The following is a 19,000-nucleotide window of genomic DNA, read 5'->3' on the forward strand; positions in this document are numbered from 1 at the left end:
GAGAAAGAAAGAAAAGATGTTAGGACATCGACATGCAACTCTTGGACAATCAAAGCAAAGCAAACAAATCAAATACTATATTGTCCCACGCCCTTTCTGTTTGCTTTTATTTTGCCCATTATTAGGCCTATTGCTTCTGCTGCCTTCTGTCGCTCATGAAGGCCTATTCTATTGGTCGCCAGGTACCTCATCCCCCCGGGGAGGGGGGGGGAGGGCACTCCCATATTGACATACGTCATGTGCCCATGAAAAGACCCTGGTATTTTTGGCAAATCCTGAAATCCTATACCCAATGACCCCGTTTTTCAGTAGCCTACACTGAATGACCCCCTTTCTTAAACAATTAAACAATTAGTCTTCAAAATTGAAATTTCGGCGCATTTTGAGCAAAATAGGCATAAATGAGTTTTGTCTATACAATTGGGTAAAAAGCTATTTTGATTGTCAATGATGTGAAGTTATGGGCGCTCCCATACAAAATAACCCAATTTTTGACAATACAAACACCGAATGACCCCCTTTTTCTCAAAATGTCTACACCGATAGCCTATACCCCTAGTTTCGAGTGCCTCTCCCGGAACCTCATCATGCTCATCAAGGATGTTATAAGAGTTTATCAAAAAAATTTCGTACATTTTCCCCCGGTAAAATTCTGGGGACAGCTTAGAAGAACTTGAGCATGTTGAGTTACAGTGTGGGGAGGGGTGTCTTCTATCCGAAGAGACAGGTTGGCAAAAGGCGGGCGCCTAATTAAATCAGCAAAACTTATTTCTCGACACCCTGCACCCCCCCCGAGAAAATAGCGACGGAGCTGCCTTGAAGTAGGTCTAGGCCTACTATAGATAATTAGATATAGGGTCTCGAGTCATCATGTAATTGAATTTAGATCATTTTTGACATGCGATTTTCATTGCAAAATCCAGAAACATGCTGAAAACTTAATTGTGATATTCAAACGGCAACACTGATCATGCCGATCGAATAACAATCATCAACACGATAATTGATTGATTGGTGAGACCCGTAGCAAGCTGTTATTTTGGTTTCATTTCCATGTTTCTTTCGCACTAATCATCATAATATTTCTCAATTTTATCACGATTAGGTGAAGCAATCATGCCGTTATTTGAAGAGAAAGCAGCAGTTGTTCTTGACATCGGCGCAGCGTACACCAAGTAAGTAATCATAATTTTCTACTAAGCTGGATCAAAATTCTGCACAGTTGCAGTTGCAGTACATTCATAGTCATAATACACTTATGCATTGCATACCCCAGGCATCATTCATGGCATGCATAAAACATAATATACAGTACATGGATCTATACGATGATTTTTTTTTGGGGGGGATTCTAGGTATGACTTGTTGTTGTACTATAGGCCATAAAGTCTGCACAAAAAGTAACTCACTTTTACTCGGCTGTTGTGTTAGTGTTAGGCCAAGTAAAAAATAAAACATGTTTCACGTCCGGGTTTTCGAAAAAAAGGAGGAAGAGGGGGCTTTTTATTTTCTATTTTTTATCGCAAAATTGGTGTAAATACCCATACTTAGAGCTGTTTTAGCGTAGTACACACTGACACTAATGCCTAGAAAAAGGAGGAGGCCCTTTTTTATTTGTTGTTCTGGGAGTTACACCACCTCTAATGATCACAAAACCTTCCTAAAATGTTTCTTGTATCTTAACAAGGCTATAGAAAGCATCCCAACTTCCTAGACATATTTTTTGAAAAGTTATAGCTGAATTTCAAAAAATAAAAATATATTTGGGGAAACCTCAAAAAAGGAAGCGGGAGGGGACGTGAAACATGTTTATTTTTTTATTTGGCCTTATAAATATAGGTATGCTAGGTGAATTCAAATTTGCCATCAAACTGCATCATTTCATTTATCAAATTAAAGCCCTTGAGTAAATAAAGCCAAAACTCAAACTGAAAACGATTTTTTCATAGCACTTTCCGTAGCAAAGTTACATCTTGTCAAAGATTGACTTTCATCAAAAAGTTTCAGCTAGCAAAATTCCCCAAAACGGCATTTCGGGGTGTTTCTAGATCTTAAGTCTCATTATGATAGCAGCTTTTTTTTAATGGAACTGCTATCCAAATCCTCTAAAATTCCATGTGCGGGTGACTTATCACCATAAAAAATCACATATTTGGGTCAAGTGAAGTATAGAAAACATATTTATGTAGGTTTCTTTCTTCGGCACTTGTTTTAAATTTCTATGTAAAATGCATTGACATTGTCGCGTAATTTGGCTGACTAGCAAATGTGTTAACTAAGGTTTGCCTGGGTTACCTAATAAATACGCCTATAGATTTAGAGAATAAATGATAGGATTTTGTAGGTATGCTAGGTGAATTCAAATTTGCCATCAAACTGCATCATTTTAAATATCAAAGCAAAGCCCTTGAGTAAACAAAGCCAAAAACTGAAAACCATTTTTTCATAGCGCTTTCCGTAGCAAAGTTACATTTTTTTTGTCAAAGATTGACTTTCATCAAAAAGTTTCAGCTAGCAAAATTCCCCAAAACGGCATTTCGGGGGTGTTTCTAGATCTTAGTCTCATTATGATAGCAGCTTTTTTTAATGGAACTGCTATCCAAATCCTCTAAAATTCCATGTGCGAAAGTGACTTATCACCATAAAAAATCATATATTTGGGTCAAGTGAAGTATAGAAAACATATTTATGTACGTTTCCTTCTTCGGCCAGTTGTTTTAAATTTCTATGTAAATATGCATTGACATTGAATATTTTGAGTAGTGGATGCCGGCACAGCCGGCATCCACTACGATAAAAATATTGGCCAGCCCATCCATTATGACACGATATTGGATAGGCAAAAGACAAAATCCTATCTTTTATTCTCATTCTTATTCAGTTTTTATGTAATTTTTTTTTGATGGCGCTGTTCTAGCTGTGGCCAACATGTTGATTTCTGTTCCTGTTTATATGTTTTTGTCTCGTATTTTATACACCAGCATCACTCATAACTACATCAGTGAGTATCTTTTAAGTCCAAGGAACCTGTCTACCGAGGTAAAGGAGAATATTTTTGGCAAATCGGAAGTAATTGATGGTACTTATGCTGACACATCCAACAGGTGCAAAATTTTGAACCCTGGCACTGCAGCTGCAGTAACTTTAAGCTTACCTGACTGCAGAATTTTGAACTCGCCACTTTTGAATTTTTCAATGAACTCATTAACATGCACAATGGGCAATGATCATCAATTTGCTTCCCGTGCTACCCCTATTATCTATCCCAAACCTGTACAGAGCATTACGTACAGTCGAAATGAACTTTGGAGACTCAACGCCGCCCCTCACAGTCACACCATCAACTCTGATCTAAAATGTAAACTGTTGGATCTTGGCATCAAAAGGCATGTTAGAGGTCGCAGAGCTGGATCTCACATGCGTAAGAATATCCCAGTGCATATAAATCCCCATCGTGCATTTAATGACTCAGTAGACCAACAACACAGTTCGTGGTCTAGAACTTTACCGCCCATTCCCAGAGCAGATAGAGATAACCCTCCGAGTGTCCAAGGTACCGATACACAGTATCAGCAGAGCTGTTTTGACTTCCCGGCATTCTTACTAACCAATGCACAGTCTTTGGGCAACAAATCTGATGAGTTTCAGATTCTGCTTCACCACCATTCCATTGACATTGCAGCGGTCAGTGAAACCTGGTTCCACCCTGACATGCCAGACAGTAAGACTAAGATTGATGGTTATCAACTGTTTTCAAACTGTCGCGAGCACATTAGAGGGGGTGGTGTCGGAATATATGTTCGATCGGATATTTCTGCTCAGGTGATAAATGACATCCAAATCCCTGATGAGCTTGAATGCCTTTGGGTTATGTTACGACCAAAACGTACACCTAGATCTGTGTCTCTGATTGCAGTTTGCTGTGTTTACATTCTTACCGACTCCCCCTACCAAGATCTACTTCAATGCCATCTGAATGAATCAATGGACTACTTGAAGACAAAGCATCCAGACATAGGATTCGTTGTGCTTGGGGATTTCAATAGAATGAATGTCAACAATGTACATGCTCATGACTTGAAGCAATTAGTTACCTTTCCACCCGTGGTGATGCAATTTTAGATATAATTATGACCAACATTAGTTCTTATTTTGAAAACCCTCTTGATGTGAGTCCCATTGGTAAGAGTGATCACACATGCATTGTCTGGAAGCCGAATAAGATGTATCGCCAAGATAAAACACTCTCAGATTTTAAAGTTTTGAAAGGGGGGCTCCCACAGGGAACAAAAGTTGGTCCTCTGGGTTTTCAAGCCATAATTAATGATGCGCCACTAATATTGCCCCAAATACAAAGTGTTGGAAATATGTGGATGACCTGACACTTGCTGAGAATCGCACTCATTCTACGCCTGGCAAGCTCCAAGAGGTTTTAGATGAATTCTCGGAATGGACCAGTGACAAGTAAACTGTGTTTGAATCCCAGCAAGTGTCAGGCCCTCCAGGTGTGTTTTAAAAGAGATGTGCCTCATCCATCAGCCTTGGGGATTAATAACACACCCCTTGAATATGTTAATGATGCAAAAATCCTTGGCATCTGGGTGCAAAATAATCTTAAATGGGACAAAAACATCATGGAAATTACTAAAAGGCCAATCAGCAGGCTGTACATGCTGCGCATGTTAAAAAGTTCGGTTTTAACCATCAAGAACTGATAACAGTTTATAGAGGGTATATAAGGCCTCTTTTAGAATATTGTGACACAGCATGGCACTCATCTTTAACTGCTGGCCAGTCCAAATCACTTGAACAGCTGCAAAGAAGAGCTTGCAGGATAGTCCTGGGCAGGAATTTTACATCTTATTCTGAAGCACTGCAGGATTGTGACCTGGACTCTCTCTGTGACAGGAGGGTGGATCATTGTCTAAGGTTTGTCGAAGGGCTCTCCAATAATCCTAGAACAAATGATTTACTACCCCTGTCAGGGGCAGGGTCCATGGTCGCAACCACATAATGCTAACAAATTGTCCCAGCTTTTTACCAGAACCTCGCTTCCAGGGTAGTCCAGTTCCATATTTTATTAGTTTATTGAATAGTTAGTTTTTTTCACACTACCGCTCAGGGCTGTCCTGCTAACTTAATTCATTCAGCCCCTATATGCCACTATTGATTTTTTATGAAATTTTATCCCTTTTTAATTTTTATTTACATAACTTATTTGATACTGATGTGTGATAAATTGTGTATTGAAATGTGTCATGTGCAATATTGTAATTTTGATTGTTGTATATAATATCATATATTTTGATGTGTTTTAAAATTGTAAGTTTACATGTAATTCAGCCTTAGGGCTGCGATATGAAATAAAATAAACTTTACTACTACTAATTTAATTTTTGCGAGAAAAACTGCCTTTTTTTCAGAAAAAAATTAAAGTTACTTTTGTGAGGACATCCCTTTGTTTTAAATGAACTAAACCATCACGTTCATCTAAGCCGCCGAATCGCGTTCTTGGTTCTCGTGACGTGTATTACGCCTTAACGCATTATCGCTAGCGATCATTGAGGAGCAACAAGCGTGTCGCTATTGCTATGCGGGCGTGGTACCAGACTAATATCACTATCAACTATTGTGAGATATTATACACCAGAAAACCAATCAAATTACGTGAATTCTTTACAAGACGCACCCATTGAATAAGATTCAGAACTAATAATTGTTTTCACAATATTTCAACATAAAAAGAAGGATGATTTATTTACGTGCATTTTGATACCCCATTTGTCCAATTTTGTTCAATATTGACAATACAGCAGTGTTTTGAAAGAAAAATACCTCAATTTAAAAGTTGCAGTTATTTGTATTGATTTGAAGTAAGCGCGAAGATAATGGCAGGCTTTACGTGTTTACAGTGCTGACATTATAACCATTGATCGCTGTAAACTGCAACTTTTAAATTCGGGTATTTTTCTGTAAAAGCACTACTGTGTTGTTAATATTGAACAAAATTTGACGAATGGGGTATCAAAATGCGTGTAAATAAATCATCCTTCTCGCTATGTTGAAATATTGTGAAAATAATTATTAGTTCTGAATCTATAGGCGTATTTATAACAGCTGAGTTACTTTTTGTGCAGAGTTTTCTGCACTGTTTCAATGCAAAGTCATGCTCTGAGACAGGAAAACTTGTCTCTAAAACACAATTTCATCATTAAAATTTTTGCTGACAAAATAAAGAAATAATTCTGAACAATTCCTCTGGAGAAAAATTAATATTAAGTGGAGATAATTGAATATTTTCAGGGCCAGTTTGTCATGAACCTGAGTTTTCCCCATTGTGCAGTGCAGTGAACAGTGCTTTGTTTGTCCTCCAGCAAAATCACCAAGACATGGACTATCAATACATGAAGTTGCAGGCTGTGCAAGCACTCTAGTTAGTTCATATTAATTTTTTATTACTTCTGTGGTCTGAGCTAGCTAGTGCGCCGAGCGTACAAAAGCGTAAACAAAACAATCATGCTGATGGCCTGATTGGCTTTTCAATGCTCTTTACAACAAGACGGTTGACCCATTGGTTGTCGGCGCTGTGCATTGTATTGTAGGCAACCTTGTGTTGTCACTTCTATGCGATCGCCGATTTAAGTAATAAGTATTTAATAAATACCGTAACCATAGCCTAGGCTATATAAATTATAATATTTTGCAGTAAACCTTTGACGAGAGCATATTTTTAACGTACATCGCGTATTTACTGTGTTGAAACATACTTGTCTTTGATTGGTTGCTGAAGCGATCTGCTGTTGCCTAGTGGAAATTTATGAATGAACTTGGCACTGCGCCGGCTATCGGACCAGGGGCGAGGGGGACATCTCCTTCAGAAGTGAATGAAATACTTTTGAAAAATGAAGGCCCAATTTAAGGGGGTACTACACCCCTGTGATAAATTTGTGTCTATTTTTGCATTTTTCTCAAAAACTAATAACACACTGGTAACAAAAGTTATGTATATTATTGGGGCAAGGATTCCAACAACTACACTGAAATTTCAGTGACTTATGACAAGCGGTTCAGTATATATGATAGGAAATGAGGTACATCCTAGCGGTACCTTATTTCTTATCATAAAATAACGAACCGCTTGACTTGGGTCACTGAAATTCCAGTGTAGTAATTGGATTCCTTGCCCCTACAATATACATAACTTTTGTTACCAGTGTGTTATTAGTTTTGAGAAAAATGCAAAAATAGACACAAATTTATCGAGGGGTGTAGTACCCCTTAAGTCATTCGGGTGAGCATTTTGTTATTATTGTGTACAATTTAAATTTGAAAAAGCGGAAAATTTATAGTGAAATGAAGACCTAATTAAAGCCATTCTTGGACAAGTTCTCTACAAGATTTATATTAATTGTATAAATTATTGTTTTGAACATTAAAGTGTCGGTGGCCAAAGCAGAAATGAAAAGGGTGTACACAGGGGATGTCTGAGGGAGGATGTGCCCAGAAGCAAAAAGGAGATTTGTTTATCCATACACAGGTTTATTTTTTGCAAAATGAAGCCATTTGGTGCATCATTTTGACATTTTCACACTTTTTTCAGGGTCTAGAATAGAGATTTGATAATTTATGTGACACAAAGTGGGAGCAGCCCCCCTGTTGAAAAAGTGGGGGCCATTAATCCCCTGCCCTTCCTGGTTCCGCCACCGATGAACTGGCCGTCGGGGGGATTTTCAAGTTGTCCCGCTAATCTGATCCTAAAATTAGCAGGACAAATACGCGCAAATTATAATTATTTTTATGCTAAAATGGCCATTTCACCCACATTTCCCATATTCTTTTTTAAATGTTATTGTTAGGGGGTTCAATCACCCCCCCCCCCCCCACCCCAAGCTACAGGCCTGGAAGCCTTGCATCTTAATTTTGTTTAAATTATTTTTTAATTTCAGAATTGGTTATGCTAGTGAAACTGGACCAAGAGCCATTATTCGTAGCACTTTCAAGCAATCCAAGACTGGCAAACTCCTCAATCTGAGTAATTATTCCACCTTGGAGGAGCTATATGACACGCTGGTGGATTACTTGCATGTTATCTACTTCAGACATCTACTTGTAAACCCTCGAGACAGAAGAGTTGTTATATGTGAATCAGTACTGTGTCCGTCGCAATTCAGAGAAACACTGGCCAAAGTTATGTTTAAACATTATGAGGTGAGTTGCAATGATGGTGCTTTATGGAAATCATGTAAGTACTCATTTATTGCATAAGGGAATAAGCCTCTACCATGTGGCAATTTCAGTCAAGCACATAATAAAACGACCCTATTATTGAAACCTAAAAGTCTCTTCCAATATTATCAAAAGTTTGTCTCAAACTTGATAAAAGTTGTGAGTTGTGACATTTTGACTGAAAATAAAGGCCATTGTATTTGGTCTTATTTGGGAATATTTTTTGGGATTTTTGACTAAAAAGGATTGAAAAATAGATCTCTTCATTAGTAGGATGATAAATAAGAACATTACATCTATTAAAAATCAATTATTGTCAATGTCAAGAAGGAGGGAAAAGCAAACTACCTTCCAATAGGCTATACCATTGGCTTCATAATACCATGTTTTGCCAATTGTAATATTACATCAATTAATCATGGAAATGTTTCTTGTTTGCTTGTAGGTACCATCAATATTGTTTGCTCCATCTCATCTGTTGGCTGTCTTCACATTAGGAATCAACTCAGGCTTAGTACTAGATTGTGGGTACACAGAATCACTCATTCTACCAATATCCTTTTGTTATGTCAAAAAGATGCTGATAAAACTTCGAAGTTAACTGTACATATAGTATTTGCTACACTATTAACAGGCAATTCAATTTCGGGGTATTTTGTGATTTTAGCATCCTTTTAGGAGTACGATTCTAGAAGCTTATTCAAAACATTCAATTGATTCAGACATGGAATTTGTGAGTTATAGGAACCATTCGTGCCTTCATTGTGGTCACCTTGATTTTCTTAATTGACCTTCACTTTGGCTGTAAGATCATAATTCATTAACTGCTACCTTATTATTTAGCTGATTGTACATAAATGAGTTAGAAACTTTTACATATTGAACGCAGCTTAAAGGTTGCATTTCATTGTGCTGAAGTTTTAGGTCTCTTTTCCTTAACTTTTTTGTCTACATCTATGATGACTACCCAATATTAAAAGGTGTGCAAGCATTACCACTTGGAGCCAAAGCTATTCACAAGTAAGTCACGTAAGATAAAGACGTATAAACTTCAAAAAGCTATGAATTGATGAGGAAAAGGATTAGATGAAAAACAATGCAGAGGCATTGAATTTGATTGTAATAAAATTTTGATCCTTAAAAAACCATAATGCTTTAGTATGTGTGCATATTATGTTGGAAATTTGAATGATTTATACTACCTTTGGGCCATATCTTACTAAACGATCGCATGGGTCGTAGCGTTTTCTTGTGACAAAACTTCCATAGCTTATCAGAAAAGTAATTGCCGATATCATTTTTTTAAATGGCTAGCGCATACCCTAGTGGGAAATTGGAACCAGGGGACATGAAGATAACTTTGTCACAAACAACGGGACGTTAGTAGTGAATGTGAAAATGCTATAAGCTAAAACTGTTTGGTTACTACTAGCAATTTTTTAACACACACTGTGACTGCTAGTATGTTATTGGTATTAGAAATGGCAACCAATACCATCATACACACACAACATGCTGCTTCATATTTTGGTTATCTTCACCCAGCTTTTTCCCATGTTTGATTTGCAGTAATTTAGAGGCACAGATTCTTGAACATGGCACAGTCAAAGGAGTAGGAGATGAAGAGAAACCTGTACGCTCAGTTCTTGGCACAATTCCTGAAGAGACACTAGAAGATATCAAAGGTTTGTGTTCATGTTTGTTTTTCTGCACCATGTCTCTGTCAATAGATAGATGTGTACATAAAGTTTGAAAAGGGCATGCTTAACTACTTAAATGAAGACACTGTTCTCATAATTATATGAATGGATTTCACAGCCAATTTTTTTAAAATGATTTTGCGGTCAAATGCTGCTATCATAGGTCACATTTTGATGAAATTCAAAAGAAACTGTAGTCTAAGTAATGCTCATCTTGCTAAATTAAACAAATTAAAAATTTCAAGACTATCCGCATCTTAATTGATCAAGGTACAATATGGTTTTGGGGAGAATGAGTATGTTGCAAAAATATAAGAAAAATTTACCAAAGAATATAAATGCCTCCCTGGTTTTGCATACTATCCATTACATTTCATTCTAATCAATCAGTGATAATTGACCTGTTCGGTAAACCCTGTAAGCCATTGTGGGTGGACCTGAGATGTTGTCATTTTGATGTCATGCCGATGGTGCACATCGTATAGCAAACATTGTCACTGCCCATTACAAGTCGATGTGACGTCAAATGACAACATCTCGGGTCTAATCGAAATGAATTGTTTGATTTGCCTTAAAGGTCAATTTTATGTGCATGAGGAGTAAGCTGAGAGGCCTGTTAGCAACTCCATCAGCTTATATGTTATCAGTGAACTAATCATAACCAACATTTGCAAATTGAGGAGAAGAAGATAATAATAAGAAGACCTAATTTTGAACTCAGTTGAGAGAAGTGATCAGAATTTGTATTGTAATGGTGTGATCTTCATAGTTGAGTATAGCTTTATAAACTTGTGTTTTATCTTTCGTTTTCAATTTTAGTGAGAACCTGTTTTGTTACTAACATAGAGAGAGCCACACAAATCCAACAGAGTAGACTATCTGGAGATGATAGCAAGGTAGGTATACTTAGATTAGAAGCCAGCAACTTACCTTCTGTCTACATCTTACTGTGGCTATCCAAGGCATTGGTTATGTTGTGTCAACATTCTATCACAAGTTCTGATTGGCTGATTGAATCAGAATCACATTATTGACATGTCATTGGCTGTAACAGTAAATGTTCATACCTCTATTTTTAAGTGATCATGGCATACATTTGTATGTCAGCAGGTACAAATGATTTTATGTCAATGGTTTATGAAAGATTTCTATATGCTTACACTTTTTTCAACATGCAATGCATTGTATTAACATGATTTGAAAATTCCTTTGGATATTTTCAGTGGCCAACACCTCCACCTGCAGTAGAGTACCCAATTGATGGTGGTAGAATTCTGTGTATAAATGGGAAGATAAGAGAAACAGCATGTGAGGCACTCTTTGAACAGGACAATGAGGAGAAATCAGTAGCAACTCTAATATTGGACTCTATCTTGAAGGTTGGTACCTGTGAATATATGTCATTCTCAGTTAGCTGTCATCATACTTCACAATTGTTATTGTGTATCTAGGTAAATAAGAAAAATGCCTGAAGGATGTCAGTTATTCTAATGATAAACCATATAGTATATCACTGTATTTCATTTTCCTGGTTTGAACACATACAGTCAAGTTGAGGGAAATTTTTCCATGACATTTGAGTTGGAAGGTTCATTAAGATAAGTTGAGCTGTTATGATCTAAACAAAATCTTGTTTCTGAGATCTGTCCTTGTCACAGTTGTAATGTTGATGTACACACAGTCTTGTATTATTGAAACAAGCAGATAAAAATAATGTAATTATTTATGGTATTCTCCTTTCTCCTTACAATACAGTGCCCCATTGATTTGCGTAAATTGATGGCAGAAAACATAGTAGTAATGGGTGGTACCAGCATGTTACAGGGTTTCCAACATCGTTTGTTGGCAGAATTAAAGATGCTATTAGAACAACCTCGGTATAAGGAAGAGCTTTCTTTGACAACATTCAAGATTCATCAGTCACCATCACAGCCAAATTTCACTGCATGGCTGGGAGGTTAGTGAGTTTGCCTATCATAATACAGGTTGTATCAAAATGATTGTTTTCCATCCGTTCTTTTGTGTTTTTGAAATTCCAGCTTCTTCTAAACACACCATTGGATCCAATGGTGCATTTTGATCCAATGGTGTATTTGGAAGAAGCTGGAATTTCAAAAACACAAAAGAACGGATGGAGAACAATCATTTTAATATAGCTTATATATGTAACTGTATCAAGCAAGTATGAGGACATGTTGATAAAGTTGTGTTTAGTTATCGAAGATATGCAACAAAAAAATGTTTACCATTGCTTGTCGAAGATATCATGCAAAAAAATCCTTACCATTGCTTACCATTTATTTACTTATACTTACTGCTATATAAATTGAAGTCCCTCAAAATCATGGGATGGAAATAAATTGTTAAATCTTGTGTGTTTGTTTCTATATCCAATTTCCCACAGGTGCATATCATGTGTTTGTATTATTATATGGTCGAATCCAACCAAAAGTGTCCACGGGCCAAAAAAAAAAGTCCGAAATAAAAATGTCTCCACAATTTTTTCCTTTTGCCCATTGATTGATGACATATTGGCCTTATAGGAACCAAAAGTGCCATTACTAATCTTGAAAAATAAATCCAGGACGTGTGATAGTAAATGTGATATCAAAACCCAATGTTACCTACGAATACCACTAGGATGTTTTCACTATCGCAATACTAATCAACCTAAAACAAATGGAATATTCCCATTAACGCTTTTTTCGTGTAATGTAGACCACAGGGTGTCAGAAAAATGCTAGCTCAACCAGAAAATATTTGTTTTTATTTTTATAACGCGATCATATGATCTTAGTCAATTTATGCTAGTTTATTTTTGAAAATGAAGTTTAGGTCAGTTTCTGTATTTTATTTATCAAATGAGTATGAATCAATTTACACATTGTATAAGAACGAGTAGGATATGTTTTCAAGAATATTAGGAATTATACGCATACACCTAACGCTTTATACAATGAAAAGGTGAAGAAACCCGTGTATTCGTAGGTAACATGAGCGATTTAACAATATCTATATTGAGTTTTGAGGTTTAAATTTTGCTATAATGGTTGAATTAATAAAATGGTAGTTTTTAGATCTCTTTCAGATGGTAGGTCCAAATGAATAAATGCTATTACCTTAGATCAAACATTTTTGATGCTTTTAGCAAGATTTTGACCACTTCATTTTGATATACAAGTAGTTAATCAGCAATTTTACATAATAAATAATTGTTGAATAAATCCGTATATGGGTAATAATAGTGTCCTGGGGTACCGCTTAAAGTTTTTGACAATTAATTTCCATTGGTAGGGACACTTCATTACACATGTCATGCATTATGCTGTATTCGTAAGTAACATTTCAGTATTTGTAGGTAAGAATTAGACTTTTGGTGGATATCGCAATCAAAAATTCATTTTATAAAGCACTTTGAATGTATTATTTTCTTTATGTGCGTTTATTGATACTTTAGACCCTATCATGTATTAATAATGTCGGTTCACAACGGTTGAAAGAGGATTCAAGTAAGAAACAAAAGCACTAAAGTGACTTTAATTTGCTTAATTGCACCCAAATCGCTTAAAACCGTTATTGCAGACTTGTGAAGTCCATCTTGGAGTCAGTTTCGTCTTGTGGCCTTTCGTTTGAGGGCAACTACAATTAGCTTTATACCAGGGTCCATTACTGTGTTGTCTAGATCATGAGACAATGAGAACAGTCGTTTTTCCATGGTATTCGTAGGTAACCTTAGCGAAAACGTCAAAAGTTACCTTCGAATAAATCAATTTGGACACAAATTACTCAGAAACCAGAAGGTCGGTAAACATTTAAAATGAGGCACACATGACAGTTGACAAATCCAAGTATTTATCTCCTTCTAATCTTCTTTGAATCTGATTTTTCTTTCAAATGAGCAGACCGTCGTCTATTTCAGTACATATTTTTCAACAATTAAGCTGTATTCAGTTTTGCATGGTGGGCATGTATGTGAATTTGCAACTTTCATTGACATATGATTTGATAGCAAACATACAGGCCTTCGTTATGTACCAATATGGGCATTGACATGAATGGCGGTGTTTCACAATACTGTCATGATGTCAAATTGTATTCGTAGGTAACATTCGGTTACCGAAATTTACCTACGAATACTTGCTTTTATTGTTGACATCTCAGAAATATTTAAACGCAGGCTAATGAAACTTGGTAGAAATAAAGAGTGTATTACCCTGCACATATTGCTTAACTATTGTTTACTATTCTCTCACTTTGTGGAAATGACACAGCTTTTAACATGTATTCGGAGGTAATGCATATTTTTTACCAAACCTACCTTTGTGCCATTTATAATTTCTGGCAGCTAAACACAATAATAAAGATGTCCGAATGCAATGCATTTCAGTATTGGACATATCAAAGCTTGTATCAATTGCGCATTTATTAGTGATTTCAATTTTTAAAGATATATCTAGTGCTATGAAAAATTGTATTCAGTAGGTAATGTATAAAATACCACTCAAAAATTATCACAAAAATTCATAATATATGTACAAATATGTGAAAAATTGAACAGGCAATCTTTGAATACACACCTTTCAGGAAATCAATTTAGATTCAATCCAATGACTTCTTTTCATAACTGATTTAGATGTTTTTAAAAATACTTTAAGAAATATTTTGAAAAAGTGGGTAAAAATAGCATGTTTTGGGGTCTCTGTGTCTAAGTTTTTCACAGAAGGGGTCTTATTATATATGGCATGGGCGTATGATCAAGCGAATAAACACAATACAAAAACGAATGCCAATTGATTGATACTTTTAAGTTATGGCCCTGAACATGCCGTGTACACTTTTCGTTGGATTCGACCATATACGCTTATTAGATCATATGCTTGGTGCAAATATCAGTTGAAATCATTTCTACATCTTATGACTGCTGTTTAGTGATCAATAATAATTGATATTGACACATCTGCCAATGTGATGAGCAGTCTATATACATTGAAGGAAATGTTACATTAAACAATTATTATGGGTAATTTAACAAAGTTTAATACAGTGTTTGAGTATAATGTAATTCGGGTCCTATGGATTTGATATTGGGGTTTTCCTTCCATTTCAAGGCTGCCTTTTAATAGCTCTCATTTTGAATGACTTTGATTTGATTATGAACAAATCAATGAGAAAAATACTGCATCAAATAAAATTGCTTTTCCTTCATCCGACATTTACTGCAGGTGCAATATTTGGAGCCCTGGAGATCCTAAGCTTCCGTTCCCTGACAAAAGAAGCTTTCCTGCAGACTGGCAAGGTACCAGACTGGTGTACAATGGAGGAGATACCATTAGACATTGATGTCGCTAAGAAAGACACACCACTGAGGAATATCTCGGCTGTTACAAAAGCTTTACTGTCAGCCAAAGGTCAAAGTCCAGATAAATAGTTTCTCAGAAATGAAGAAAGACTTTGATCAATAATTATTATGAACAGTACTTTTCCCTGTCTCTATATGTGGAAAAACAACAACAAGAGTTTAGCTTCTTATTGGTGTGGTAAGCCTTATGGTGTAAAGCTATATATGAGTTAGGAAGAGATATATGAAGGTTGTTGTGAAAGTGAAGGGAGAGGTGGTTGAGACCAGGTTCCATAAACTAGCTTGTTCAATAGAGTGACACCATCAGTGGTCAATGTTCTGGGTTGACTGTGTTAAAAGTGTTGGATTTCTCACCAGGATCTGGTGGTGTGAGACTGCACAGTAAGCCCCAGTTATGTCCAAATAACTGGGGCTTACTGTGCAGTCTCACACCACCAGATCCTGGTGAGAAATTTCTTTTTGATCACATATTTTTAAAACATCCAGAGCATGATCCTGTCACAATGGCAAGGTACATGTAGGACAAGGGTACCGTTGAGGAAGTTGAGCTATGACGCACATCCAAAGTCTAGCACAAATATTTTCATGAGTCCAGTTTTCAAACGCAAGTAACATGTGCAGTTGGTAGACAGCAAAGAATTCGGTCTATGTGTTCAAGCCTTGGCAAAGTGGTTTGACCCTGGTCAAGATGTCTAGATCTGTATCATCTATATACAGTATGCATAATGAGAAGGAATTATTACAAGCTAAATTGTTGATTGATTGCTGCAACATAGATGCAAATCTTGTCAACAAAAATTATTCTAAGGCAGCAAGAGTGCACCTTGTAAATCTAAGCAGTAAGTGTTTATGTCTTGAGATATGTTTAGTTGAAGTAAAGCGGTTATACTATGATCAGCTCGTAATAGGTAGGACTCACATCGTGGATTGATATAGAATAGCATACACACAGCTGGGCGTAGCACTTCCAAGAACTGCGTTTTGCATGACCGTTGGACGCTTTAGGTTGGGACTTTTGATGTGAGCAGTAACAAAAACCTATTACGATCTGATCATAGTATATTTATAACAATCTACTATAACAATGGAATTAATCTTCCATGCCTGCTTACTAAAAAATACAGCAGAGTACATGTGCATTTTGTGTTAAAGAATAGCTTCAAAAACAATTATGGTACCATTTACATATTGAGGAACAAAGTACGTCAAATTATCATGTTCAATAAATGCAAGACCAAAATGGTACTCCTTGGGAATGAGCTAAAATGTTGTTTAATATCATATTGCTTTGTGTATTTTGAGAACTTCCACAAGGACAAAGCAAAATCAGTATAAAAGTCTCTGTTATGTAGCAAGATTCAGTGGAATACATTCAAACTATCCTCATAGCTGACATGTCTAGAATATATATCATATACCTCATACATACATTTTTGTCTTCTAATTGCTTAAAAGTTAGTCATAGTCACATGATATGGAATATTTTTACTTTAGCAGAGAATAGAATGAGGATGATGGTGATGTTGAAAGGGTGATGATGAAAATCATTGCTCCTGATCATGAGGTCCATTCCGGAATGATAGAATGCAAGGTGTGGAATTATAATAGCAGTGAATATTTGTTTTACTGAATTTTATTTTTTGTCATCTGATTGGGTAAAAGAAGTACCATACTTTTTATTATGTTAGACTAAATAAAGCGTATCCAAGGATATCTTGGTTTTGCCTTGGGCAAAAGGTCATAATCTTATATTTAGAGAATAAAGGTATAGCTTAGTAGACAAAATATGTATATATAATTATCACTCAGAATGCTAGTCAGTCAATGGCTATTGTTATTCAAGACCCACTCCGTCACTTAATTAGGCATTGGAAACGATCAAATTCTGTGTTGAAATTAGCAAAATTTGTAGTTACATCTGTTCACTTCATAATTTATTTCCTCGGTCAAATGAAAAGCAATCATTTTCATTCTTCGGTAAATGTCCGAAAAAAACTATAATGCTTGGTACTGTATATTTTTTTCAAACCCTGGTGTTAAACTTAGGTGTGAAATATAGGCTTAGTGTAAGATTTTCGATTTTCACAAAGGCTTCAACTTGCCTCATGAGCTTTTTGGGGGTCAAGGTTTTACCTTTTCAAAATAACATAATTCGCTAATGAAAGATATTTCCCAACTTTCTATAGCATATCATGTAGGGCTATATGTCATATTTTTGTCAGAATTTCGGTTTTGATTGCACCATTTTTCAATGACTAGCAATTTTGTCAAAATCAACTTGCGGATGTACCTATGGATGGACGATTTTGCAAGCCACAATAGATATATCGTTTATTTCTGCTAGTTATATTAGAAATGAAATACTGAGTTGGACATTTTGGCAGTTGCAAGTGAAAAAGGTGAAATCAAAATGGATATTCTGACAAAACTATAATAAATAGATCCACACGATGTGCCTTAGCAAACTATATTAGTTTGAAATGCTAAAAAGTTGATTTAAAAAAAAAGGCTCACGGGCAAAGTTGAGGCCTATAAAAATCAAAAATCTTGTGCTACAAGACACAATTTCATGCCTAATTTTAACACGTTTTTATCCAACATTACTGAAAAAAATAGCATTATTGTTTTTTATTTGACCGAGATTAATTTCAAAGCAAAAAGGTGTATCTCTGAATTGTGCTGATTTCAACATGTATCGATCGACTTTGAGCATGACTATGCATAACAATAGAGCATGGTAAGTAGCGTTCTGAGTGTTATGAGGTTTATAAAACAAATTTTCACTGATATTAATTTTGGGAAATGGTGAAACTATCCCCCACCTCTATACCATTAACCTAATAAGGTGTACCAAGCTATTGGCCCTCTTTGGGGTCATTTTGTGATGGTAGTTTTTACAAATCAATATTTTGTTTATTACTTCGATACAGTTGTGGTATTGGGCAAGTGCAATGAAATGTACATATTTTGTTTTTACTTTTTTGTCTTTTTTTCCCAAATACTTTGTTTTTCAGAATGAAAATTCTGATTGTAACCATCTCAATTCAAGTTGTAAAGTTAATAAACATGATATAATATTGCAACTTATATGAAAATGTTTATTATTTTTTTATTTCCATGTTTGAGTATTACAAAAATGCATACAATTAATTAGGACACATGGGTTTGAATTGTTTATTTCAAAACGGTGTAGTGTTTTTAAAATGTCATGAAAGAAAAGTGTTCATATTGCTACATAGTTACTAGAATTCTAAATTTTATAACACATCAAAATGTGGGCCAAATAAGCACCATAATGTCAGGCATTGGTTGTTGTGGGTTTTCAAATGTTATCTGAATAGAAACGACATATTAAATGAAATGTGTTTTCGCTGTAGGAAATTTGAGTACATTATTGTAAAGTCCTACGATGTGACATTTCTTTTTTCATACCAGCTAATCATTTTCAATTAGGCAACTAAACAGTCATCCAGTTGCTAAGTCCCATCCATGAAAGGCAAGGCAAAAATTAATTTGGAATAAAAGCGGTACCACTACATCAAACAGCCGGGTTTATGGTGACTTTTAATATTAGGTTTCGTTTTTAATTAATAATGAAAAATATTTTAGTCAAAATAACTGAATGGTATCGTGATATGCTTCTGTATTATTATGACGAACCGATTGAGGACATTTTGAATAAAGTGAATATGAACATGGCAAAAAGCATGAGGTT

The 19,000-nt window shown here is 35.7% G+C and overlaps 1 protein-coding gene across 1 annotated transcript; it reads left to right on the forward strand.

Moving 5' to 3' along the window:
• Positions 1-1,003: 1,003 nt before the first annotated feature.
• Positions 1,004-15,441, forward strand: LOC140152733 (actin-related protein 10-like). Its single transcript, XM_072175212.1, has 9 exons — positions 1,004-1,175; positions 7,947-8,208; positions 8,672-8,779; positions 9,179-9,246; positions 9,796-9,911; positions 10,746-10,822; positions 11,150-11,305; positions 11,682-11,883; positions 15,149-15,441. Exons 1-9 carry the CDS (start codon positions 1,117-1,119, stop codon positions 15,352-15,354), a joined length of 1,254 nt encoding a protein of 417 aa, XP_072031313.1. The 5' UTR covers positions 1,004-1,116; the 3' UTR covers positions 15,355-15,441.
• Positions 15,442-19,000: the final 3,559 nt, after the last annotated feature.

Source organism: Amphiura filiformis, chromosome 5 (assembly GCF_039555335.1).
Source record: "Amphiura filiformis chromosome 5, Afil_fr2py, whole genome shotgun sequence".
Classification (NCBI taxonomy): Eukaryota; Metazoa; Echinodermata; class Ophiuroidea; order Amphilepidida; family Amphiuridae; genus Amphiura; species Amphiura filiformis.

What these genes read in the sequence shown, in the direction of transcription:
- LOC140152733 (XM_072175212.1), top strand. Translation starts at nt 1,117, where the DNA reads ATGCCGTTATTTGAAGAGAAAGCAGCAGTTGTTCTTGACATCGGCGCA. An exon ending in TATTGGACTCTATCTTGAAG is followed by an intron (nt 11,306 to 11,681) that starts GTTGGTACCTGT and finishes CTTACAATACAG; the next exon opens with TGCCCCATTGATTTGCGTAA. An exon ending in TTTCACTGCATGGCTGGGAG is followed by an intron (nt 11,884 to 15,148) that starts GTTAGTGAGTTT and finishes CATTTACTGCAG; the next exon opens with GTGCAATATTTGGAGCCCTG.